Consider the following 26,949-nt stretch of genomic DNA (forward strand, 5'->3'; position numbering starts at 1 on the left):
ATGATTGTGAAGTGATTTACTAAAACTCTCAAATCCTAATGAGTTTATGATTCTTCTACAACTGAGCTTTTGACTTCACTAGGACCAAATCAATTTTGGTCTGCATAGATGTCGAATCTAATATCTAGTTAAACTTACCGACCTTTTGTGTTGCATTTGAATTAAGGTCATATATATATATATATATATATATATATATATATATATGTCATTTGTCACTTAGTAATACGGTATGCTAGTATTCTTTTTAACTGGTATGTGAGAGGTCTTAAATTCAATTATCGACAAAATATGAATATAAACCATATTATTAATAGTTCATTATAAAGTTTAACCCACTCTCATATTCCTCCATATCATATCGTTTGTTAAAAAATAAATATGTGATTTGGGCTTGATTTTGACATGTTACCAATAATATATTCAAAGACCATATCTTGAAATTGTGAATGTCAACCCACTACAACTGTCTGCCAAAAGCACAGCGAACGCATGAAGGTACACAAGGCTATAATGGTTGCCTTCCTAAACAGATACTACGGGCTAGGAAACTTGCGAGGCATGCAATGCCACTTTTGTTAGTTTAATTGAGGAATATCATATTTTTAGACTAAATTTTTAAAAAAATTAATAAAAATGGATTGAAAATCTTGAGTTTTAATGATAAGGATAAAATAAAGGTAAAATGAATAGTACCATGATTGACTTTTTAGTGTAAAAATATGGTTTTTCGTTAAAGTTCCCTAATTTTTTTTTAATTATATGATATGATAGTTGAGGATTTGACTCTTTTTATAATCACTTGGAAAAAAATAAAATAAAAAATCAACCATTAGCCACAACATTATATGGTCTACAGCAGTTTAAAAATGTAACCTCAAACGGACGTATGGGTGGAAATTCAAAACTTTATATACAATGATATTAAACCACATGCATAAATAAAAATTTATATTGTGGTTTGCGCGTCACCCTTTAATTCAATTGAAAAACTCTTGTCATCATTACATTAGTGAAAGTTTGAATGCCCTACATTGTACAAGATACCATCACAATGAAAAAAATACCAACCTTTTTTTTTCTTTTCTTTTTCATGTGAGGAAAGGGATCATTTTCGAATCTCTTCCATTTAATCCTCATCATCAAACAATCTGGATCCTTAAAATTTGATCAAACAATTAAAAACAAGAGCTCATTTTAAAAATTATAATAATTTTAACCGTTTGATCAAATTTTAAAGACTCAGATAAAGAAGATTAGGTGTAAGGATCCAGAGAGAGAGAGGATCCCTTTCCTTCATATAAAAGATTATAAAGCCATTCACGAACTCTGACATAGTGCATTACTTTAACACAGTAAAGTGAAAGACTCAAAACATGGAACCCATAATTTGTGCTGCGTAATCTTTATCAATGATGGGACCATTTGTATTCATATTTAATCCGCAACCCTTCGTTGAACAGTTTTGACCAAAAACCCTTTGTTGAACAGTTGGAAAAGCATTGGTGTTTTTTTTTTTTGAAAACTGGAATAACATTTTCAGGGCAAAGATGCCACAACAGTACAAGGAAGCCTACACCAAGGCAAGCAACAGCATACCAACAAAAAAACCAAGCAGCAAAGGGGGTTAAAGAGTGAAGACGCTAGAACCGAGTTCGAGCATCGCCCCTTCCCCTACCATAAAAGATTAAGGGGGACAAGGCAATCCATCCTTATTTAAAACAAAAACCAACGAAGATGGAGGTCGATTGACCCAAGTTACATCACACATCTCCATATTACTACACGACGCTAACCTGTCCACTGCCAAATTGGCTGAACTTGGGATCCAAGACCAGTGACAACCCTGGAAAGAGTTCCCCAGCCTCAAAACTTGTGCCAAGGTAGGAAATGCTTCCCATCTGCCAGATTCCAACGAAGTTGATAATGAAGAAATCGAGTCCTTAGAATCAGATTCAACGATCACCCACTAGTGGCCTAAAGAAAGAGCCGGTTCACAACCCTTCAAAATAGCAATAGCTTTTGCCGTTACCACATTAAGAGCTTGGATTGCATACTGAGCCGTAACTACAAACCTGCATTCTGCATCACGCATTAGAATCCCCATGAAGCCATTCCTTGTCGACATCATCCAACTCACATCAACGTTGGCCTTTAGATAGGGATAAGACGGGCGAGACCAATGCTCCATTGGAGCAGTCGTACTGGAAGCAATCACCAATGGTTAAGAAGCCTTATTGGTTTCAAAGAAAACAACATAATTTGATATAGCAAGGAGAACCCAGGTTGGATTGATAGCTTTTTGATTGAACAAAAAATTGCATCTAGCTTTCCATATGTGCCAACAAGTAAAAGCTACATGAGAAAGCAAAAACCTTTGATCCTCCTTAGACCCAAACTGCTGCAATGCAATGGAATGAAGCCAATCCGGCCATGAAGTAACCCTATTGCTATCCACTTTATAATTGAGCACCCCATCAAACCATAAGTTTCCACCCATGGGCATAATAACAAGAAGTGTTCAATAGACTTAGCATGACAGTTGTAAATGGGACACATCAGTGAATGAGTATATTTCCTTTTAAATAAATTCTCCAATACTCCTTTTAAATAAATTCTCCATGGTGGCCAGAGCTCCATGCAATGTTCTCCACATAAAATTACGAAGCTTTGGCGGGGTGTTTAACTTCCAAATTTGGCCTGGGGAAGAAATGGAAGATGAGGGACGCCCTCCCCTCAGGAAGCAGTGTCGTGACCTAGCCCAATGGTACCCGAATTTAACCGAATACAAACCATTCTTTGTGGATGGCCAGACAAGTCTATCATTCCTCTAAGGATCCCCAAGATGCGTCTCCAAAATAGCTTCCTGCTCCGCCACCGATAAGAATGGTTGAAGAGAATTAATGTCCCATTCTTAGGAAGAAGGGTTAATGAAAGAGGCCACCCAAGTGTCCTTAGTAACCAACACCATTCCACCTAGCGAGGGATGACCCAACGGCAAGGAAGGAAGCCACCTATCCACCTACAACCACACAATACACTCATCCGTAATTTGCCAATGGGATTTCTACAATAACAAATCTCTACCCACCAAAAGATTGATCCAAGCCTAAGAAGCCATGTTGCCCCGTTTAGCCTCAAAGAAAGAGCAGTTCGAAAAGTATTTGACTTTTAGGACCGAAGCCCACAACGAATTTGGGTTATGAATCAGCCGCCAACATTGTTTGGCAAGGAAAGCATCATTAAAATCACTAAAATTCCTGAAGCCCACACCTCCATCCTGATTCGGTAAACCCAAAATATCTTTGGACACCTAATGAATTTTCCTCTCTCCACCCACTTGTCCCCACCAAAACCCTAATAATAAAGAGTCCAGTTCATTACACAGCGCCACATGAAACTTAAATAAACTCATTGGATATGCTGGAATTGCTTGGGCAACCGATTTTATTAACACCTTGGAAAAGCATTAAATTGGAAAGGTTGAACTTCCGTTTAGTCTCTTAATGCCTTCAGTGAAAATTAAAATTTTAAATTATTTTTTAAGAAAATTAATCCTTCAACAAATAAAAATCCGCCGATTACATTCCCAATATTAGATTCGAAGCTATTATGTTAAGTTTTCTGTCAATTTAAGTCACGAGACATTTATGTGATACACTTTGGAGAGTAGATTGGTAATTTTCTTACAAGTTTAATAGTGTATGAAGTTAATTTTGGAAGGTAAATTAGATGTTAGACCTATTTGCAACGTTAAGGGCTTATTGGCAAAAATGACTGTATTACCTTCTAAAATATGTCATGTGACTTAAGTTGACAAAAAAAAAAAAGATAAAATAGCTTTGAATATAACGGTATGGATGAAATTAGTAGTTTTTAATGAATTTAGGGACCTAATTTTCACTGAGGTGATGATTTAGGGACTAAATCGGTAATTCACAAATTTGAGAAAATAATTTATGAAGACTTTTTGTTCATTCTGTACACCTCTATTAAAATTGTCTATTGTTTTTCTTTTGGTTTATTTGAGCTAATATCGAAAATAAATTGTGATTGTAAGAAAATTTGGGACAAAAGAGGTATGTGATAATCATTCTCCTTAGTGCAAATGTGTACTACCAACAATGTTAGTAAGAAAAATATCAATAAAATTACTTTTTTCTTTAGCAAATGATATTATCTACACTAAGAGGTTGGGGAGTTGGCTAAACCTCACGCTAGGCTAACTATAATAATGTGGTTCAAATTCACCTTTGACGAGAATCGAACCTAAGAGCTCTCACTTACAAATGAAGATAAATACTATTAGACTGTAGTACTAAGTTACAAATTCACATTTTTTTATTCACACATGTTCATTTACTCCTTAAAATTTGATTTTTAGTTTTATTAATTAATTTATTATGATTTTCTTCATCTTTTATATATAAAGCCAGAGGGCAATTTTGGTGTCACGGCTTTAACAAAAAAAAAAATAGGACGAAAATGGTCCTCAACCAAAAAAAATCAAAAGCAGCAAAAAAAGAATGCATAAAATAAAACAAGGGTAATTTTGTAAATTACAAATAATGCCCTGCTTCTTTCTTCCACACTGCTTCATTTGTTCCTCCTCCACTGCTTCATTCTTGCATCACTGGGATTTGGTGAGTCTCGACTTTTCTTTCCGTTTCGACTTCTCTCTCACAAACCTCTGCTTCTGTCACTCTCGATCTTCGGCTTCTGTCGCTTTCCAACCTTGCTTTCTCTTGCTCTTAAATCGGTTGTTATTTCACCGTCTTCCATTGGCGTCCACATCGAAATCATCCCAACCTCCACCACCACAAAACATAAAAATCTCCTCCTTTAGTTTCGGAGTTGCAAGCAATTTAGGGTTAGGGTTTTTGAAAGGGGTTTTCTGCTGTTTATGAGGTCCAAAGGTATTAATAGAGAACAACATACAAGTCTAACTGAATAGTTAACCTTAACCTCAAATTTGTTGAATATAAAAAAACTTAAGTACTATGGCATGCAGTACCTTCTTTACTTGTGTGTATATAGGATGTGAGATTTTTCATGTACCCAAAACATAAGTTGATACATCATGTGTCATAATATAAGTGAAGAAAATATATATATTTTTAGTGTTTCTTTACTTGTATTATTACATACGGTATACCTTTTTATGTTTCGAATACACTAAAAAATATCTCATATAGTCAAAAGAGAGGCAACAGATGGCTCAAATAACTAAATCCCTGGGGGTAAATCACATGATAGACCATATATGTATCAAGTGCACAACGTATAAGTTATAATTAATATTTAGGGTTGCAATCTCCAAAATAAAAAAAATAAGAATCATGCTGAGGGCAATAAAATAATTGCATACCTACATCCTCTTTGGTCCCTTTGCGGCATTTTATGTGGTGTTTACTTTATTTATATATTGTTTTTGTTGAACTTGTCTTGTTTTTTATTTCTTTCGTTTTTTTGAACAAACAATATTATTTACATTAAATGTGACGAAGGGTTGGTTTAGCCTCACAATGAGCTAGTAATAATGATATACATTAAATGAGAAGGGGAGGGGTGGGCTTAGCCTCACAATGAGCTAGCAATAATGTGTTTCAAATTCTCCTTTAGCGAGAATCGAATCTAAGACCGCTCACTTACAAGTGAAGCGAAATACCACTAGACTATCGTACTAAGAGACACTTCTCTATAAAGGTTTTAAGACTAGAAGTTTCTTGAAGCCCGACCTCTCCCCCAGATGAACCATATAGCCAAGAGAAACCATGAACCGAGCTTGTCCTACCCATGAGTAAATTCTTCGTAGTAGCCTCATTAGACCATACAGTTTTCTTGGCAAAAAAGAGTAATAACCCCCAGTAGAGACTAGTACGGTTCAATTCAACACTTTGTTAGTTCGGATTTGATTGTGTCAAAGCTCTTATTCAGATTAGGTTAATCATGAAATATAATAACACAAATTATGAATTTCGTTTTAATAAACATAACAATATTTGCTTTTAATAAACGAAAACTTTTGTTAATAACCTTGAGTGTCTAAAAACATGAAAAATTTAAAACTTCAAACAAGAAACTCCTTCAACGACTGGAGAGTTGCTATTTCGAGTCATATATGTTCTACAAATCCCAACAATCACTACCTTGTAAGATTGCTTTGATTTGCAAAGCTCAGCCACTGCCCAACACAACTACAACACACTGCAAATATCAATGCGATCAATTTACCGGCACAACCATGTCAAAATGAAGTTCGACTCATAACTTAGTAGATCTAATCGCTAGTTACGAGATGCAGCGACCAAACAATGCTGTTGGGATTCGAGAAAACATGTATGCAAGGGAGGAAAAACTCTTTGAAATGAAAGGAATGGTGAGACTTGAATCGAAAACATGCTTCAAGCATGAGATATTAGAGATTGTTATGAAATTCCCCCACCTAATTGTTGTTGGGGCTTAAAAAGAGTTCACTACTTTGGAGTTGTTTATCTCACAAAGATAAATGTAACGCTGCGAAATTGATAGGCAAAAGAAAGAAAGAACACTCTTACACAAAAATTTTAAAGCCTATTTGGTATTCTACTTGAATCCAACTTTTTAAACTCAAAAACAATTTTCAAGTTTTAGGCCTTAAAAACTTGTTTGGCAGGACTATTTTAAAAAAATGAACTCAAAACTAACTAAAAAGTATAGTCTATTCTCTAAAAACACAAAATGTGAGTTTTTAGAGTTTTTAAACTTAAACTCACTCATTTTTTTTCTCTCCCTCCTCCCCTCTCACTCCAAAGCTATCTCTGTCTTTTCTTCTTTCTCTTTCCCCCTTCTCTTTTTTTTTTACCCTTTTCGTCTCTCCTGCAATCCGCTCTTTTCATTCTCTCGGTTTTTTCTCTCACTACTCTTCCTCTCTATCTCCACCGATCCTCTCACTTCTTTCTTTTTCCTCCAATCATCTCTTACTTTCTTTCCTCCTCTCTCATCTTTCTCTCTCGACCCACTCTTTTTGGATCTCTTTGTCCAATTTAAGTTGTAAGATTTAAAAAATTTAAATTGCATACCAAACAAATTTTTGAGTCTTAAAGAATTTTTTTTCAAGAAAAATTCTTAAAAAATGTTTTGAGAAATTATAAAAATTTTCAAATAGGATACCAAATAAACCCTTATTCACTCACAAACTAGTACAAGAGGAAACACTCAAACACTCTTAGAAGCTTTGTTGCTTCTTCTCACTTCTCACTACTTGCTCTCTTGGTTGTTACATCACATAGCTTAGCACCTCACCTATTTATAGGCAAGGTTTGCCAACTTTGACATTACTAGAACTTTCTAGCTAATGCTTACCAACCACACAATTTTACAAGATTCTAGATCTTTCTACAAAAAGCCTTAGATATTTATGCATGCATTCCACCAACTTGAATTTGCTAGAACTCTCTAGCATGTGCATGGATCTTTCTTTGTGCACGGGCCGGATCAATTGTCTTGGGCCAAGACAAGATTACAATTCAACATCCCCCCTTAATCTTGTCTTGTGATGCCGATTGAGTTCCTTAGTCTGATAAAGTCTTCTTGTTTGAGTGGCTTAGTGAATAGGTCTGCAATTTGGTCTTGAGACTTCACGTTTTCCACTTGCACATCCTTTCTTGCAATACACTCTCTTATGTAATGATAATGGGTAACTATGTGTTTGCCTCATGTCATGGAATACTGGATTCTTTGCTATAGCTATTGCAGATTTGTTGTCGACATAGATCTCTGTTGGCTCTTCTTGTGGCATGCTTAATTCTTTTAGCAAGTTTCTCAGCTAGATTGCATGATAGACACATGAGGTAGCAGCTACGTATTCAGCTTCACAGGTAGAGAAAGTGACAATCGGTTGCTTCTTCGACATCCATGTGAATGCAGTGTCTCCCATGAAGAACACAAATCCAGTAGTGTTTTTTCTATAGTCAGAATCTCCTACCCAATCACTGTTGCTATATCCAACAAGTTTGTAGTTACTAGAATTTGAATAGAATAAGCCAAAGTTAATAGTACCCTTAAGGTATCGAAGAATTCTTTAGGAGGTTTTCAAGTGTATAGTTGTTGGATTCTCCATGTAATGACTGACTAATCTGACGGCATAGAGAATATCTGGTCTTGTGCAAGTTAAGTAGTGTAAGCTTCAAACTAGACTTTTGAAAAATGTTGGATTTACGCTTTCTCCTTTGTCATGCTTGGTTAGTTTGACTTCACACTCCACTGGCGTGCTTATGGGCTTGTAGTCGTTCATTTTGAACTTTTTCAGTATCTCCTTTATGTGGATTTCTTGGGAGATGAAAATGCCTTCTTCGTTCTGCTTGACTTCAATGCCTAGGTTGTATGCCATCAACCCGATGTCGGTCATCTCGAATTCTTTGGTCATCACTCTCTTGAACTTTTCAAATATGTTTGGATTAGTTCCTATGAAGATTAGATCATCCACATATAAGCACACAATTAGAATATCTCCATTTTATGACTTTGACGTAGAGAGCATGTTCATGAAGGCACTTGGTGAAGTTGTTTTCTTGGAAGTACTTGTCAATGCGACTATTCCATGCTCATGGTGCTTGTTTTAACCCATTGAGGGCTTTCTTCAGCTTCAACACTTTGTCTTCATGCCCTTTGATTTCATAGCCTGATGGTTGTTGAATGCAGACTTCTTCTTCAAGGACTCTATTTGGGAAAGCGAACTTCACATCCATTTGTTGAATCTTCCATTTGTTTTGAGCTGCTAAAGAAATTAGTAACCGTATCGTTTCCAAACGAGCAATGGGTGAAAATACCTCATCGTAGTCGATTCTGGTTATTTGACTATAGCCCTTTGCCACTAGTCTTGCCTTGAATCTTTCGACCTCTCCATTTGCATTTTTCTTTGTCTTGTACACCCACTTGACTTCGATGGCTTTGTGTCATTTAGGAAGAATAGCGAGTTCCCATGTATCATTCTTCTAGATTGCTTCAATTCCTTCATCCATTGATTTCCTTCACTTAGTATCTTGCACTGCTTCTTGGAAGTCAACTGGTTCACAATCAGTAAAGAGAAAGAAAAGTGTAGGATTATCAAGTCTTTCAGCTACCTCATAGAGATCTCGTAAACTTTTTGTGCGTGGTACTTCTCTTTCATTTAGACTCCCACTTGATGATCCTGATGCTGGTGAATTGCCATGATTGGTTGATGTTGGTGAAGCAGGTGGAGTAGTGGATTCTTGTTGAACCTCTCTTGCTTGCTCCATCATCCCTTGTTCATTCTCTTCTTCAAACTGAGAAAAGAAGTGAAGATCACCAGCATGAGAGCCAAAATCCCATTCTCCTTCTTCATCGAACATCACGTCTCAACTGATCACCGTCTTCCCATTGTTTAGATTATACAGCTTATAGCCTTTTGAATTTGAGTCATAGCTGATGAAGATGTACTTCTCAATTTTATCGTCGAGTTTCATTCTCCTCTCGTCTGGTACATGTACATGGGCTATACTTCCATCAACTTTTAGATGAGAGATACCTGGTTTTCTTCACTCCATGCTTCTTGCGGAGTCTTTCCCCACACACTTCTTGTTGGAGACCGATTGGATAGGTAGACAGCATATGCTACAGCTTCTTCCCACAACTCCTTAGGCAATCTTTTACTTTTAAGCATGCTTCGAGCCATGTCGAGGATGGTTCAATTTTTTTCTTTTCGCCACACCATTTTGTTGAGGGGATCTTGGAACTGTCAAAGGTCGACGAATTCCATTGGCTTAATAGAATTCTTGAAATTCCTTTGAAGTGAATTCTCCTCCTCGAACAGATCTCATGGCTTTGATCTTGCAACCAATTTCTTTTTCTACAGCGACTTTGAACTTCATGAATGCTCCAAAGGCCTCTGATTTCTGCTTCAAGAAATATACCTAGGTTTTCCTTGAAAAATCATCAATGAAGAGAATGAAATAATTATTTTTACCGAAAGAGCTTGGTTTTATTGGACCGCACACATCGGTGTGAATAAGCTCGAGTGGCTTCTGGGCTTTTGTGTTTGACTCCTTTAGAAAGCTTTTCCTGAACTATTTCCCAAGTAAACATCCTTTGCAAACTTGATCAGGGTGGCTAATGCACGGTAAGCCTCTCACCATCTCCTTCTTGGATAATAACTCCAGTCCCCCAAAGTTAAGATGCCCAAAGCGAAGATGCCAAAGCCAGGATATGTCTTTGTAACATATCTTGAGACATTTTGCAACATTGTTTTGAATGTTCATGAGAAACATCCTATTCTTTGACATTTTTACCTTGGCAATTAATCTTCCTTTGTCATCTCTAAGAAAAAGGTTATAATTTTTCATGTGAATATCATAACCTTTTTCTAAGAGTTGACCCAAGCTTAAAATGTTGCTTTTCATATTGGGCACGTAGTAGACATTTGAAATTAATTGGTGACCGCCATTTTTCAGGGGAATAAGGATGTTACCTTTTCCTTTTACGGGTATTTTGGATTCATCTCCAAAAGAAACGTTGTCATTCACTGATTCATTGAGCTCTACGAACATGCTTCTTCATCCGCACATGTGGTTGCTGGCACCGGTGTCAAAATACCATGTATAGTCTTGGTCTCCATTATTGTTCTTGCATGCTAGTAACACAATGCCATTCTCTTCTTTCACATAGTTGACCTTTTCATCAGGTCCACTGTTTGGAGCTCTACTGTAATACCCTGCAAATTTTAAATATATGATTATGTGGAATTTTTTATCGAAAAGAGAAATGACTAAAATGCCCTAGGTGGCTAAATGCAATGTTACGAGGACGTATTTTATCCTCATATATTTTGTCATGTTTATTGAAATATTTGGATAGAGCTTAATCTCACGAACATGTAGGCGCAAAGAAATTAGAGATGTTTTCGTTGTTGGAAAAAAAAAACAAAAAAAAAAAACAAAAATGGGGTTGGACGTTGCCAGTGGCAGCAAGAGAGAGAGTAAATGTGGGATGCGGGATGCGGGAGAGAAAAGGAGAAGGGGAAGGAAAAATCAGAGGGGAGAACAATGAGGGAAATAAGGGAAGGAGAAGAAGGAAACCGGCCAATCCGGTTACTTCACCCAACTCGGTTCCTTGACCCATCCTAACTTCTCCGTTCAACCTCCATTTGAGGTGATTCCAGTGTCTATGGAAAGCTGTCATCGAGCCCAACATCCTTGTGGTGTTAGATTTCTAGGTTTCTAACCCAAATTCACAAATTAAAGCCACAAAACCCACGGGTGTCCCGGTGGCTTTATGTTTTTTCCAGTGAATCTGTCAACGAATACCATCAATCTCCACCACCAAAAGCCTTCCCTCAACCCCAGGAGCAAGGCCCAAGCCTTGGATGAGGCGTCGGAGTTCATTTTGGTGGCAAATCGACAACTACCTAAATTCTAGGGTTCCAGCAGGTTTATGACGATTTGAGGCTTTTCCTGGCCAAATTGGACTTGGCCACAGGTATAAAGTTGGTTCCCCTTGACTTGTTCTACATTTATGTGAAATTTAGAAATTTTTTGAAATAGTTGAAATTTTCCGTCGAGTCGGGGCAGCCGATCGCCACCCACGGTGGCGTGAGGCCAGAGGGCTGTTGATGCTATTTTAGGCTAAATTAGATGCCTTGATTTCAATTTTGATATTCGTATGATGTAAGTTGATTGTTTGAACCTAAATTTACTACGATACCTTACTTTCAATTTGTGAATCGACAATTCAATCGTTGGATCGTCACCAAACTTTGGGACCTTATCGTACGTAATATTTGAGGACCTTAGGAACTTACGGATTGGGAATTTGACGTATAGATCTTCCCGAATTGGATTAGCAAGTTTGTAAAATAAAACATTGACCGCTACTTGATTTCTTGATTGGAGGAAATCCAACTGTTGGATCGGAATGAAATTTTAGTATGTTGCTCTAGAAGCATAAGCTGAACTACGAATGGCTTGATCCCTCCTGTGAGTTATGAATGCAGGTTCCCATGATGATTTTGTTGACCTGAGAGTGAAAGGGACTGTGAGGTTCCCCTGGGTTTCGATCCCCTAAACCTTTAGAGGGTGTTATACGGTTGGGCTACTCCTGCATGATAGTCTATGTGGTATGACCGTTGGAAATGGACACTCCTGGATTGAGAGTTACTAGGAATGAGGGGCACTGTGCGCTACCTTGGGTTTCGATCCCATAAACCTCTAGAGGCCTACATAGCTAGACTTGTACCATATTCTGTGGGGACGGTACTTGGTTCTGGGGTGTAGGATTAAATGGACACTCTCATTACCTTACTTTGCATTGTTGTGGTCAGATTGAAGTGAGGGTAATCGGTCGCAGGACTGGTCATAAGATTTGATTATGTAGGCACACGAGTTTTGGGAGTGAATCGTGGTGACGGATGTGTATAGCCAATAATGGTAAGTGATTTTACCAGTGATTGTGATTTGAAATTCCAATGATTTGGATGAAATTTCTTATATATGAATTGCCAATTTAAATTGTTTGGTTTGAAATTGTGATATTTATTTAGCCACTGATGATTATGGCTAGAACTTTCGATATTTATTTGGCCAATGATGATTTGGCTACAATTCATGATATTTGTTTTGCAGATGATGAATATGGCAAAATTTTGTGATGTTTGATATTGTCAATGATTGTGGCTAAATTTTTTTAGGAAGAATCGTGGTAACGGCTACGTATAGCCAATGATGGTAAGTGGTTTTACCAATAATTGTGATTGGAAATTCCAATGATTTTGGTTGGAATTTCTAATATTTGATTTGCCAATTCTAATGGTTTGGCTTGAAATTGGGATATTTTTGAAATTTAATTTGGATATTTATTTGGCCGACGCTGGTTATGGCTAGGAAAGTATGATAATTGTTTTGCCAATGATGAATATCAGGTAAGTAGTTTACCAATGAATGTGATTATGATGCTAGTATTTATCTAACCAACGGTAGATGTGGTTGATAATCTAGTATTTATTTAGGCCCTGAGGATTATGGCTTGATGTGATCTTTATTTTGCCAATGTATATAGCTAGAATTTCCGATATTTATTCTACCAATGAGGCTGGTAGGAAACCTGAGTATAAATGATTATTTCGTGGAAGTATTTATTTCTGGGGCTCGAATAAAATCATAGACTGAGGTTATGATTTTATTCACTATAAATGGAATTGTGGAACTAGCTCTAATTCCTTTATCGTTATTCGAGGATAGAAATTTCGAGTAAGAGATTTATTTTAATGGGGGTCGAATGTAATACCCTAAAAAATTTAAAATATATGATGTTGATACACAAAACCGAAGGTCTTAGAACAACGTAAATCCGACCGTGAATTTGCAAGAAATGTAAATAACACATGATGTATTGTGGTTCATCCCAAGGTTTGGGCTACGTCTACACTGATTATGTATTTATCTGAGGGAGAGAGAGCTCTGAGAGTGAGAGCTTTGAGAGGGGGTGAGGAGCCTTAGGAATTGGCCTCCCTTAATTGTGAGGGTGAGGGGTCCTTTTATAGAATAAGGACTCCTTACTTATTACGTATTTGCCCCTTCATTTATCACATAATTACCGAAGGTCTTGGAACAACATAAATCCGACCGTGAATCTGCAAGAAATGTAAATAACACAAGATGTATCGTGGTTCACCCCAAGGTTTGGGCTACGTCCACATTGATTATGTAATTATCTGAGGGAGAGAGAGCTATGAGAGTGAGAGCTTTGAGAGGGGGAGAGGAGCCTTATGAATTGGCCTCCCCTAATTGTGAGGGTGATGGGTCCTTTTATAGAATAAGGACTCCTCACTTATTACATATTTGCCCCTTCCTTTATCACATAATTACATTTAAGTCCCCCGAGTATTTGTACGAGATCTAAATACGAGGCCCTAAATATGGTATAAACAGTAGTCCCCCAAGTCTTCAGTCAAGAGAGTTTTTTGGCTGGAGACTTGAAATTCAGTCCATGTGTGGGCCGAAGTAACTAGATGTTGTCTTAAATTGATGTTCGATATGAGGCGGTGCTCAATCTGAAATGATGCTCAACTAGAAGTAGCACATGTTGCGAGGCTGCTCGGCTTTTGTCTTATGTTGCCTTGGTTGGCTCGGCTTGCGGCGCTTGAAGGTGAGGAGGTCCCTTTTATAAAATAAGGGCTCGCTCCTCAATACATAAATGATGGGCTAGAGTTGATGGTCGCGGTGAGGCGGTTGCTCAGCTAGCGGCGTTGCTCTCTAATGAAGGTAAGGGGGTCCCTTTTATTAAACTAAGGGCTCGCTCCTCAATACATAAATAATGGGCTAAGTCCCCCAAGTATTTTTCATGAGGCCCAGTTGAGGCTCAATATATGGTACATAATGTAGTCCCCCAAGTCTTCGGTCAATAAAGTCTGTTGGCTGGAGACTTTAAATTAAATCCATGTATGGGCCAAAGTGGCGGTTGTTCGGAGGTGGTATTTGTATACCCTACACTGAAGCTTTGTAGGTGAAGCTTTGCAAGTGAAGCTTTGAAGCTAGAGCTCTATAAATGAAGCTTTTGAAGCTGGAGCTCTGTAAATGAAGCTTTTGAAGCTAGAGCTTTTGTAAGTGAAGCTTTTGAAGCTAAAGCTCTGTAAATGAAGCTTTCGAAGCTGGAGCTCTGTAAATGAAGCTTTTGAAGCTAGAGCTTTTGTAAATGAAGCTTTTGAAGCTAGAGCTTTTGTAAATGAAGCTTTTGAAGCTGATTGACATGAGTGATGCTCATGGATGTTGACATGAGTGATGCTCATGAATGTTTATGTATGATTGACTTCACTACTTTGAAGTTGTTTATCTCACAAAGAAGAATGTAACACATCGGAATTGATAGGCAAGAGAAAGAAAGAACACTCTTACACAACAAATTTATTCACTCACAAACTAGTACAAGAGGCAACACTCAAACACTCTTAGAAGCTTTGTTGCTTCTTCTCACTTCTCACTTGGCACTCACTTTTCACTACTTGCTCTCTTGGTTGTTACATTACATAGCTTAGCACCTCAACTATTTATAGGCAAGATTTGCCAACTTTGACATTGCTAGAACTTTCTAGCTAATGCTTAACAACCACACAATTTTACAAGATTCTAGATCTTTCTACAAAAAGCCTTAGATATTTATGCATGCATTCCACCAACTTGAATTTGCTAGAACTCTCTAGCATGTGCATGGATCTTTCTTTGTGCATGAGTCGGATCAATTGTCTTAGACCAAGACAATATCACAATTCAACATCCCCCCTTAATCTTGTGAGGAGTGATTCTTCCCTCGCCATTGCTGCCACTGATAGGAGTATATTTATGCGACTGAGTTAGCTTGTTCTCATGCATTTATGTTGTTATTTCTTAGTTAATTATGTATTTTAAGCTATTTTCGTGTGTTTGTAAGTCCATAGGCCTTATGGAGCAATAAGATGCATTTTGGTGCATTTTGGAGCAGTTTTGGGCTTGGAATGAATAACACATGCATGGAGCAAAGTGGATGGACGAAATTGAAGACTAAAGAGGCTAGGAATGTGTTAAAGAGAAAGAAGAATTAATGTAAAAAGGACAAATAGCTCAGCCACAAAGGGGTGTCACTCCACCATTCACCTTTCCATCATTGCCTGGCACCACCATTGCACTCCCTTTGGATTCCTATGCCGTGCATCATCATCCATGTTCCCTCCATTGACTCATTTATTGCATCATTCCACCTCTCTTTCCTTTCTCTACCATGTGCACAATCATTCATGTTCCCTAGCTGCAACACCACTCCATTTTACCCCCATGTTTTGCATCATCACTTCACTTTCACCTTTGAATCATTTCAAACACCACTCATTGCACTCAATTGCTACACCATTCCTTGTTCCATCCATCATTTCAGATTTCATGCATCATTACATTGAATCATTGCACTAAATTGCTACACCATTCCTTGTTCCCTCCATCATTTCAGATTTCATGCATCATTGCACTCAATTGCTACACCACTCCATGTTCCCCTCCATTGCCATGCACTTCCTCTATAAAAGGAAATGTGTGTAACATAAATTTAGTTCATACTTTGTTAGATCATCCATTCCCATTTCAACACAACCTTCATCCAAACACATCCATTCATCTTCACATCCATTCCTCCATACAAACAAACCTTCAAACACTCACCAACACTTTGTGCCGTAGCAAAGGAAGGGAAGGAAAGTGGTTGGACGTGCTTGCTGTCCAACTTGGATCATTGGAGCGTTTAGGTGTTTTCTTTCTTTTGTTTCTAATGTTTAAATTCATTTCCTTTTGTTTTGTTGTAAATATGAGTGGCTAAACCCTTCTTGGCTAGGGGTGATTTCAAAGCCATGACTATGTGTGCAATATAATTTGATAAATTCCAGATATGAACTCTTAAATCGTGAATGCAATTGGCTTAACTATTTGATTGATAACTTATTTGTACTTGTTAATTAAGGGTCGACACTTAATTGACATGCATAAATCCGTTGCTAGAATATAAGGAAGTTTCACATAATCGTTACAAACTTATATTCACATGTAGTGAAGGTCGCTTATAAACAATCGCGTTAAGTTCAATTCCTAGCATGAGTGACATGATGTCATAGTTGCAAGTGCTTTGTCAATGCTTATGATTTTCATTAGGGAACTTTTGAAGAATGTTTTGAGTTGTCGAATGATGTCATCCAATCCAATAAAACAAGGAAAATCTGAGAATTAACTAGTGATGTCACGGTTAATTTGGGGCATTGTCATTCATAATTCAATGAAGTAGTAACTGGAAATCGAGTTATTTGCATACATGTCAAGTGTGGAGAAAAAGCCTCTAGCTATCCCATCCATCATCTTATTTCTCACATTTGTTTTACAATCTGTCTAGTTTTTCATATTTGTTTGTTTGTTTCAACTTCATCCAAATCAAAACCCCCTTTTAGTTTCTTGTTTCAAAGTATTTCAAATCTGTTTTAGTTTGTGTTTTTAAGTGTTTTGATTCAAGTAAAAGTCAATTTTCGTCCAAAGTCATTCCTAGTGTCTAGTTTAAGTTTATTTGGTTGTTTTAAGCTGTTTTGAGTATTTTAAGTTTGCTTTGAGTCTTGTGAGTCTTGTTAAGTGTTTTTAAGTTTAGTTTTATGTTTTTGTGTCAGTTTAGAGGTTATTAGCAAGCCCTCCTAATCCCCGGTCCAGAACAATCCCTACTTATACTTGTATTGCAATTGTCAAAAGAGGGTTAAATTTGTGTGTTAAGATAATTTTCGCATCAGCCACTAAGGAGCCTAGAAGGGACCTCCCAGAGTACAGGCTGATGGTAGAGGATGTGCTGCAGGAGGTAGCTTCTTTTGTACACATTGAGTTTGTGTATGCTTCAAGAACTTGTAATGGCCTTGCCCATCAAATTGCTCAGGTTGCCACTGCTATTAGCAATGAACTAGTTTGGTTCAAGGAACCTTCTGACTTTATTTAGGACCTTCTTGTTCAAGACATGATGTAGTATCTACTATTTCAATAAAATATCGATGTTTCATTAAAAAATAACATAGAATCTTTATATTTATTGACTGAAATCTTTATGTTTCATAATTCTTGGTTACAACAAGAAAATAGATATATACAATAAAGAAAGGAGAAATATGTCATTGTGCCCGAAACATGTGTCATTATATTAGTGAAAGAAAGTTTTATTTTTAAGTTGTTAATTTTTCAACAAAATTATCATTTCATTTGAATAACGATACGTAATATACTATCCGTATTCTGAACACATTGAAAATTCTCTCCAAAAATTGTATCATCATCACTCCACAATTTCCCATCAGAACTTAACAACTAGTCTGTCATTGACAAAAAGTACCCACCATGTTATGCTAGCCGTTGTCAAACTTGTTCCCGTTACCCAAATCTGAAAATATCAGCATAACTAGGAGATCCAGGAAGAAGAGCACAAATAATAAAACAAAACAAACCCAATAAATTAATAATTAAAAAATAAAAAAATAAAAAAGTAAAATGTAATCGACATTGAATTTTTTTTAAATATTTTTTATTTTAAAGAACGGTAATATATACACTAATAAAAGAATGTGAGTTTAACTTTACAATTTATTATTAATAATTTTGTTCAAATTCTTTTTTAATTTCTCAATTATAAATAAAGAAGAATAATATGCCAAACCCACAACATGACATACCTTCCTTCCAAGACATTCAAAGCACCTCCATAGCTAAAAGGAGTAGACCTCAAGAATTCTCTCTCCCACTCTGAATTTCTGCTTCCACGAAAGATTGAAACTTTCAGTTCGATTCCATTTGCAAACAAGCAACAATCAGAACGAAGAGAAATAATATGCTAGAAATGGACGACGGCACTTCGAAGCCTCCACAAATCTCCGAAATGTTTCAGAAATTCGCTCTGGCTTTCAAGGCCAAAACTTTCGAGTTCTTCGCCGAGGAGGAAGCCGACGACGCCGACAGCTTCGCGCTACTGGATTCTGCCGAAGAGGTCATCACGGACCAGAAGGTCGTCGTCATCAAACCGGACACGGCGGCGGCGAACGGCAACGCTCCGGAGATAGAATTAAAGCAGGAGAAGCCGAATTCGAGCGAGAACCAGGTGAAGAAACCGGAGCTTTTGGCAGTTTCAAGGCCTTTGAGGCGGACTCGGATCCGACCCATGAATACCCAGATGACCCAGACTCTGATTTCATCGATTTTTGCCACGGTTTCGTCGTTTGAAGCTTCGTATCTGCAATTGCAGACTGCCCATGTGCCGTTTGTGGAAGAAAATGTGACGGCAGCTGATCGAGCTCTGGTCTCTCACCTCCAGAGGCTCTCAGAATTCAAGCAGTTTTACAGAGATTTTTGTACGAGTTCTGATTCGGGTTCTGATTTGCCAATTGGGTCCTGCTTGGAAGCTCAGGTACAGGATAATCAGAGCAAGCTCAGGACTTTGGGAACAATGTCGAACAGGTTGCAGACAGAGATAGATCAAAAGGACAATGAAGTTACGGCCCTGCGGAAAAAATTGGGTGAGATTCAAAAGTCTAATGTGAAATTGTCTAAGAGGTTATCTGCTACTTTGAATTCTTCTTGTGATGTTTTGTTGTCCGTTAGAGTTTTCGATTCGGTTTTGCATGATGCTTGTAGATTAACACACAGATTTACAAAGATTTTGATAACTTTGATGGAGAAAGCTGGGTGGGATTTAGATTTGGCTGCTAATTTGGTTCATCCGGATGTTGATTACGTTAAAAGAGCGCATAACCAGTATGCTTTCTTGTCGTATGTTTGTTTGGGAATGTTCAAAGGTTTCGATTTGAAAGGTTTTGGTTTAGATGAGGAAGAAATTTCGTGTAATGGGCATGGTACGGATGTGGATAAGAAGAATGGTTCCTTGAAGCAGTTGCTTGAGCATGCGTCTAGCAATCCAATGGAGTTGTTAAGTAGGAATCAAAATTGTGAATTTTCAAGATTTTGTGAGAGCAAGTATCAAGAGATTATCCACCCCACTATGGAATCTTCGATCTTTAGTAATTTGGATCGAAACCAAGTTGTGTTGAGTTCATGGAGGTCTTTGAGTGTATTCTATGAGTCATTCGTTAGCATGGCGAGCTCGATATGGATGCTCCAAAAGTTGGCGTATTCCTTTGATCCAGCAGTTGAGATATTCCAAGTGGAAAGAGGTGTTGATTTTTCGATGGTTTATATGGAAGATGTCACTAGGAGAATGTTATTGCCTTGTAAAGCCAGGATGAAAGTTGGTTTTACAGTGGTTCCGGGTTTTAAGATTGGAAGGACAGTAATTCAATCCCAGGTATATTTAAGTGGCTTGAAATGTACAGAGTAGTCGCAAGGCATGTCCTGCTGTTTACGACAATGATATAGGCAAGACAGGAGGTGATCAGGATTAGGCTGTTGATCTTACATGCTTGGATTGTCGGATGGAATTCAACGTATGTAAGTTGGAGGTAAATTGAAGGATGTATCCGTTACAATGCTCAGGACGGAAACACTGTGTAATATGCATTCAATGAAGATGCTGTTGCCTTATATGATGCTGGACTTCTTTCCACAGATATATGTTACCTGGTTTGTGACTTTGATTTTTCTTTGTATATGGTTTTCTATGTAGAATCAACTGTATAGAGCCTTTGTCTCCTCTTCTTTGCGCTAATTCCGACACAAATCGAATGACAAGTTGTGAACCCTAATTCCTAATTAGTTCTGGTATTTTTGGGGAAAAATGAAGAACTTCCTGACATTTCAATTACAATGTTATCTCACAAATACATTATCTTGTTCCCTGAAAGTTATGTCATTTAGGTATATACTTTTGCAATGTGAATGTAAGCATAATTGTGCTTTTCTTTTTCTTTTGCATGGTCTAATGAATGTTGTATATCCACCCCTAGGAGAGAAACTCGCCTGCCACGGTTTCATTACCCCCTTCTCTCTATCTCATCATGTGTTACTGGTTTCTTTGCACATTTCTCTCTCTATCTCCTCGTGTGGTAGGACAAAGAGAAGGGGGCAATGAAACCTCACGTGGTAGGACAAAGAGAAAGGGGCAATGAAACCGTGACATGCAAATCTTTCTCCGGGGCCAGAACTTCTGAATTTTGATTTGGCGTGCTAAAAGGCCAACCAAACGGGTGCCGTAGAAAGTTTCTTTTGATTGATTTTGAATTCTGGTCATGGCTCACAAAGTTGTTACTAGGGGTGGGTTCGGTTTAATTCGGTTCGGTTTTTTGCCAAAACCGAAACCAAACCGAAATTTCGGTTCGGTTCGGTTCGGTTCATTTTTTTTTCGGTTTTTTTCGGTTCGGTTTTTTTTCGGTTCGGTTTTTTTCGGTTCGGTTTCGGTTCGGTTTCGGTTTTTTTTTTTTTTTTTCTTTCAAAAAATGAAAAACATTGAAATTTTAAATTTTAACGTATCCAACACAATCATAACACAAGCATTCTAACTATAATCAAAGACAATGAAAATAAACATTTAAAGTTGAACTAAAATCATCAATCAAGTCTTCCAAAGTCCAAACTAACAACATCACAACACAAAAATCGTACAAATGACTTAGAAAAGTTAAATTGTATGATGTTGTTCAAAGATCAGGGTTGTTTGCTTGTAACTGCATGTTGACAACTTGATTAGTAAAAGAAATGCGTGGGTGGATTTATTTAGTGTGTGTTGGATTCTTTTCCATCACAAATTCCCTAAGTAATCTACCCGAAATAAATGTTTATAGATTCTGTTACATGTTATATGAGAGTAGATTTGGAAAAGAAAGCTGAGACAAAAGTAGACAGTGCTATGGAGATAGATGTAGGTACTTCAGGATGAGGTTTGGCTCCGGAACCTTATATGGGGGATAAATAATAGGTTAGGGTTTAAAGTTTTTATAGGACTTTTTTTTAATATTTTGAGCTTAAAGTTTGGCAACACATTGGGTTTAGCATATTTTAACTTACAAATTGGGTTTAGAAAATAATATCCAAAACAAATAATTAAATAAAAAAATTAATTTAATTAATTCGGTTCGGTTCGGTTTGGTTCGGTTTCTAGATCACTAAAACCGAACCGAACCAAAAGAATTCGGTTCGGTTCGGTTTTTTCAATTCGGTTCGGTTTTTTTGTTCGGTTCGGTTTTTTCGGTTTCGGTTCGGTTTGGTTTTCGGTTTTTTTCGGTTTTCGGTTTTTTGAACCCACCCCTAGTTGTTACCTAGACAAACAATCTCCATCGGACCATTGGATAGGATTCTTTGGATAAAAAAACTTCAAGTTATATTTTGGCCAAATCGGATAAATGATCTATGAGATCATAAGATATTTGGAAGATAGTCCATATACTTAAAAAACTCGGATTTAAACTCCTGTGATGTAGTCCGTTAGCAAATTTAGTCCAAAAATAATTTTTTTGTTAACTATCTGTTAATACATGGGTAAAATTATACTTTGACTTGTGTACTCTTATTCAACACCCAGCTGTCGGATTCATCAGTCATTTCTCCATCAGCAAGTTCATGCATCCAACCCGACCCCCTCCCTACCACTATATATACCCTGCTCCCCACTCGCCGCTCCGTCCACCTCACTCCCACCACAACTCACAATTTCATACCCCTAGGATTTCTCAATCTACACCTCGAAACGCACCATTTCACCATGCCTTGTTCCGATTCCTCCGTTTCCGTAATTTCGCAATGCACAATTTACCTCGGCGTCGGTTTCGTGCACGCCAAAACCAATAACCTCTCTCTGGAGGCCGTTCTGCAGCCCAACGCCGACGTTCCACATTGCTTCAGGGAGTTCTTCGCGTATGAAAGGACTTTGAGCTACTCCGGCCACTTCAGACCTCTAGCCGCCGTACAGGTCACCGAGCTTGCCGACGCCGTGTTCATCGGATGTACGGTCAACCACTCTGTCGTCGACGGCACATCCTTCTGGATTCGCCGAGATTAACCGAGGCGCCAAGAAAATCTCAAAATCTCCTGATTTTTCCCGCGACACCGTCTTCAACTCGCCGGCGGTGCTCCATTTCCCAGAAGGCGGCCCTAAGGTCACCTTCTCCGGCAACGATCCGTTGCGTGAGAGAATCTTCCATTTTACCAGAGAATCAATTCTCAAATTGAAAAACAGAGCAAAAAACTTTTGGACTAAACCACTTTTTGACACGTTAAAGTACAATTTTACCTATATATTAACAGATAGTTAATGGAAAAATCATGTTTGGACTAAATTTGGTAACGGAGTACACCACAAGGGTTTAAATCCGAGTTTTTTTAGCATATGAGCTATCTTCCAAGTACCACAGACATCATTTATCCGATTTGGCCTTATATTTTTATATAGATTTTCTCTTTCCCCATATTGGCACATGGTTAGAATTGAAAATTTTGAACTTCACTCGATTTTAACTTGGGAGTTTAATTAGAGAAAATAGGCAGAAAAAAATGGACTAGGGTACTTTGAGTGAGACAAATTAAAAGGAGAAAGTACGTCATAAACAAAAAGTGTATTACATACATTTTATAGTTATTTCGTTTTTAATTTTTACTTATAGGAGAAAAAAAGTTTAAATTAGAAGTTCGAGGAATAATAGAGACCTAATTGATTGAACAATCGGTCTCTCTCAAACCCTAGTGCGTTGCTCCCCCTCTCCCAAACCCAGAGCCTCAAAATCAATCTCACCTTCAGCCGCCGGCCTTTCCTCTTGGGTGGGGTTGGTAGCAACCCCATTTCCTTCTCCCTTTTTCCCCTTCTCCTTTTCTAAACCCTTTTGCTTTTTTTTTTTTTTTTTGCCCTTGTTTTCCGGTTGTTTTGCTTTGAGCCCGTCTCATTTTCTTAGAGCTTAGTCTCAATTTCCTAGAGCTTTGTCTCAATGTTTCGCAATCTTGTTGCAGATATGAGTTTCTTGTTTTTTTCTTCCTAAATTGATGTTCCTAGCCTTGAGCTTCTGCCCACTTGGTTCGGCTATTCGACTCCTCGAGTTCTTCTTCCATGGACTTCAGTTAGAGGTGTGCTTTGGGTTTTGATGGCGGCTAAAGTGCAATTCGCATTATTTGATAGGATTATGGGAGTGCTTTTTGCATAAGTGGCTTCCCCTCCCCTATTTTCCATCCATTCTTTTGTTGGTTCTTCTTATCAGTGGTGGCAGCTTGGCGATGGTAGTGCGGCTATTTTGGTTGAAGCGATTGATTCTCTTTTACAGATCTAGGGTTTTTGGTTTAGGCTTTATTTTGGACTCACTTTTGGGGCTTGTTTCCTTTACTTTCGTAATAAGCTGCACTTTTACTGTGTTGTGGATTGTCTTTGGACTAACCTCACTTTGTATGAGCGTGTTTTAATTTTACTGAAATTAGGTTTGACCCAAAAAAAAAAAAGTTGGAGGAATAAAATAAAGGCAAAATATCTAAAATGGTCCCTGAGATTTGCATAATCAATAAAAATTGTCCCTGAGATTCAAAATCAATAGAAATAGTCCCTGAGATTGTCCACCATCCATGATTTTGGTTATTCTGCTAAAAACTCTTTGGGCAATTTTCAAAGCTTCGTAACTAAATCAATTCTTAACCAAATTCAAACCATAATATATCAAAATGAAGATAGGAAAGTGTAGAACAAGATTATACCTATTTGGAAGCCCAATGGTTGCCGGAGATGGCCTGAAAATAGCATGAAAAATGACTGGTTGGCGGGAAAACTGAAAAACTTGTCGGAAACTGGGTAAACTTTAAACGTTCATAACTTCTTCAATACTCAACGATATCGAGTAATTCAAAGATGAAAATCATACTTCTCGATGAGATGAAGATAATGGTACCTTTTTTGGGAGGCTATGTTCCAAAAGTTCCTCAACTCATTAGTCATACGCCCTAAAACTAAAACCATATAGACCCTTAATTTGTGTTAAAATTTCCAAACATAATCAGTAAAAACTGATTATGTTCAGGCTATGTTCATGCCTTGTGGTTGTGGCACTAATAACTAAGGCTGGAAAAAAATCCCAAACCAAACTGAAAAAATCTCAAATCCAAACCAAAATTCCCGAAATTTTCGGGATATAATCCCAAACCAAACCGAAAGTTTCGGTATGGGATTCGGTTTTGCATTTCATTTTTTTGGTATTCCTATACCGAACCAAAAAAAAATATATATATATATATTATTTTTTAATTATAAGAAAATTATTTGAACCGTTCATTGTTTTAGATTTAATCTGTGTCGTTGATTTGTTTTAGGTCTGATCTTATTACTTCACTTCACTTCACTTCCGTCTCCATTTGTTCTATCGAACTAGAATCGAAGCGAAAGCGCTGTGCAGCCCCTGTCCGGTTGTCCCTGCTTGAGCCTCCCTCACTGATCCCTCATCTCCGGTCCTTGAGCCTCCATCACCACACCATACTAAAGTCTCTCTCTGACTCTCCACTCCAGCCTTCCTTCACCACACAGCCACCGGCCGACCGCTACACTATCATTTTCTCTCTCGATCTGTTATCTCCTCGGAGGCAAAATCCGAAGACCCAATCACAGGCATGCTTTCATCAAGGTTGGTGCTTTCTTGATTTTTGAGGCATTTTATTTTCTGGGTTTGGTCGATTATGGCTTGATGCTGCTGCCTTACCATGAAAGTTAGCGGTTTTATGTGTGTATTGTATATTTTGGTTTTTGGTGGTTTCTGGAAATTATTAGGATGAATAGATTATGTTTTGATTGTGTAACGTTTCGTATGAATGTGTTTTTTACTTGGTTTTTTGGTGCATTTGTTTTTGTGTTCTGAATTTAAGGAAGATAACCTCGTACCTAAATGATTTGAGGAGCTGATGCTGGTTCTGAGAAGTGAGTATGTGTGTGTCTATCTGACTGTAAGGGTTGCACTGACACACAACTTAACATGCCTCCATAATCCGTGAGTCTTACCATTCGATATATCAATATCAATGTCTGTACATTATGTTGGCTTCTTTTGACATCTACATTATGTTGTTATATGTTATTTCCTTTGTGTTGTTTTCGATAAGCTGCAGTTTGGAAAACTTGTGTCGTGTTTTGATCACCGTGTTGGATTTCCAATGGACACATGAAATGCGTAGTTAGATGTTGTAGTAGCTAAAACTAATCCAGATCATAAAATGGTAGCTGTGGCTGACGTGGTTTTTCTGATCAGGATTCATTTAAATAAGAGGATTTAAGTAGAGTTCGGGAGCCTGAGGATGATTCTGATGTTCTAATCGAGTGTAGAGACGTCTACAAATCATTTGGCGAGAAGCATATATTAAGAGGTGTGAGCTTCAAGGTGAATCTAGTTCATTTGATATTTAGTTGTTTTAAAAATTTATGTGCATTCTTAACTGTCGGTAGTAAAAATTTATTTACATATTGTTTATACCATACTTAGGACTTCCGTATTTAGATCTCGTACAAATACTCGGGGGACTTAAATGTAATTATGTGACAAAGGAAGGGGCAAATATGTAATAAGTGAGGAGTTATTCTATAAAAGGACCCCTCACCCTCATAATTAGAAGAGGCCAATTCCTAAGCCTCCTCACCCCCTCTCAAAGCTCTCACTCTCAGAGCACTCTCTCCCTCAATAAATACATAATTAGTGTGGACGTAGCCCAAACCTTGGGGTGAACCACGATACATCTTGTGTCATTTACATTTCTTGCAGTCACGGTCGGATTTACGTTGTTCCAAGACCTCCGGTTTTGTGCATCAACATTTGGCACCGTCTGTGGGAATCGACATAAAAAGTTATGTCGGTTCTCTTTCATTTTTTCATCTCACCACTGTCCACCGTGGATCTGCAAAACCAAGAGACATTTCTGCTCTCTGATTTATTCCTTCCCTCTTAGTGAATTTCACTATATCAATCCTAAGAACTTCGTAAACTTTCCACTTTTAGTTCTTTCCAATTTCAGTTCTACTAAAAGGATATGGATTATGGTAGACTCAAACCGTCGGAGTCGGAAGACTCATCCAAGCAACACGTGGTGGAAAACCCATCACTCCTATAAATCACCAAGTCATCCTCCTCTTCAACCAGTCGCAGCCGCAAGAACAAGGTCATCCTAATCTCTCTCCTTTCCGTCGCACTCATACTCACGTCCACTGTCTCCACAGTCGTCCTAGTCACCGACCGCTCCAAAGCTTCAAACTCCGCTGCCTCCTCCGCCATCCACCGCAAGCTCACGAAGGCCATCTCAGACACGTGGGCCAAGACGCGTTTTCCCTCCCTTTGCGTCGACTCCTTACTCGACTTCCCCGACTTCACCACCTAGTCGGAGCAGGACCTCATCCACATTTCCTTTAACATGACGTTGCAGTGCCTTAGCGTTGCGCTCTACTCCGCCTATGATAACTGCCTCGAGCTCCTCGATGACTCCATTGACGCCCTCTCTCATGCACTCACCTCCGTTGTCCCCGGCGCAGCGTCCA

At 38.0% G+C, this 26,949-nt stretch overlaps 1 protein-coding gene across 1 annotated transcript; it reads left to right on the forward strand.

Annotated features, from left to right (window-relative positions):
* Nucleotides 1-18,185: 18,185 nt before the first annotated feature.
* Nucleotides 18,186-20,319, forward strand: LOC114826034 (protein GRAVITROPIC IN THE LIGHT 1-like). Its single transcript, XM_029105632.2, has one exon. It carries the CDS (start codon nt 18,358-18,360, stop codon nt 19,855-19,857), a length of 1,500 nt encoding a protein of 499 aa, XP_028961465.2. The 5' UTR covers nt 18,186-18,357; the 3' UTR covers nt 19,858-20,319.
* Nucleotides 20,320-26,949: the final 6,630 nt, after the last annotated feature.

Source organism: Malus domestica, chromosome 07, assembly GCF_042453785.1.
Source record: "Malus domestica chromosome 07, GDT2T_hap1".
Classification (NCBI taxonomy): domain Eukaryota; kingdom Viridiplantae; phylum Streptophyta; class Magnoliopsida; order Rosales; family Rosaceae; genus Malus; species Malus domestica.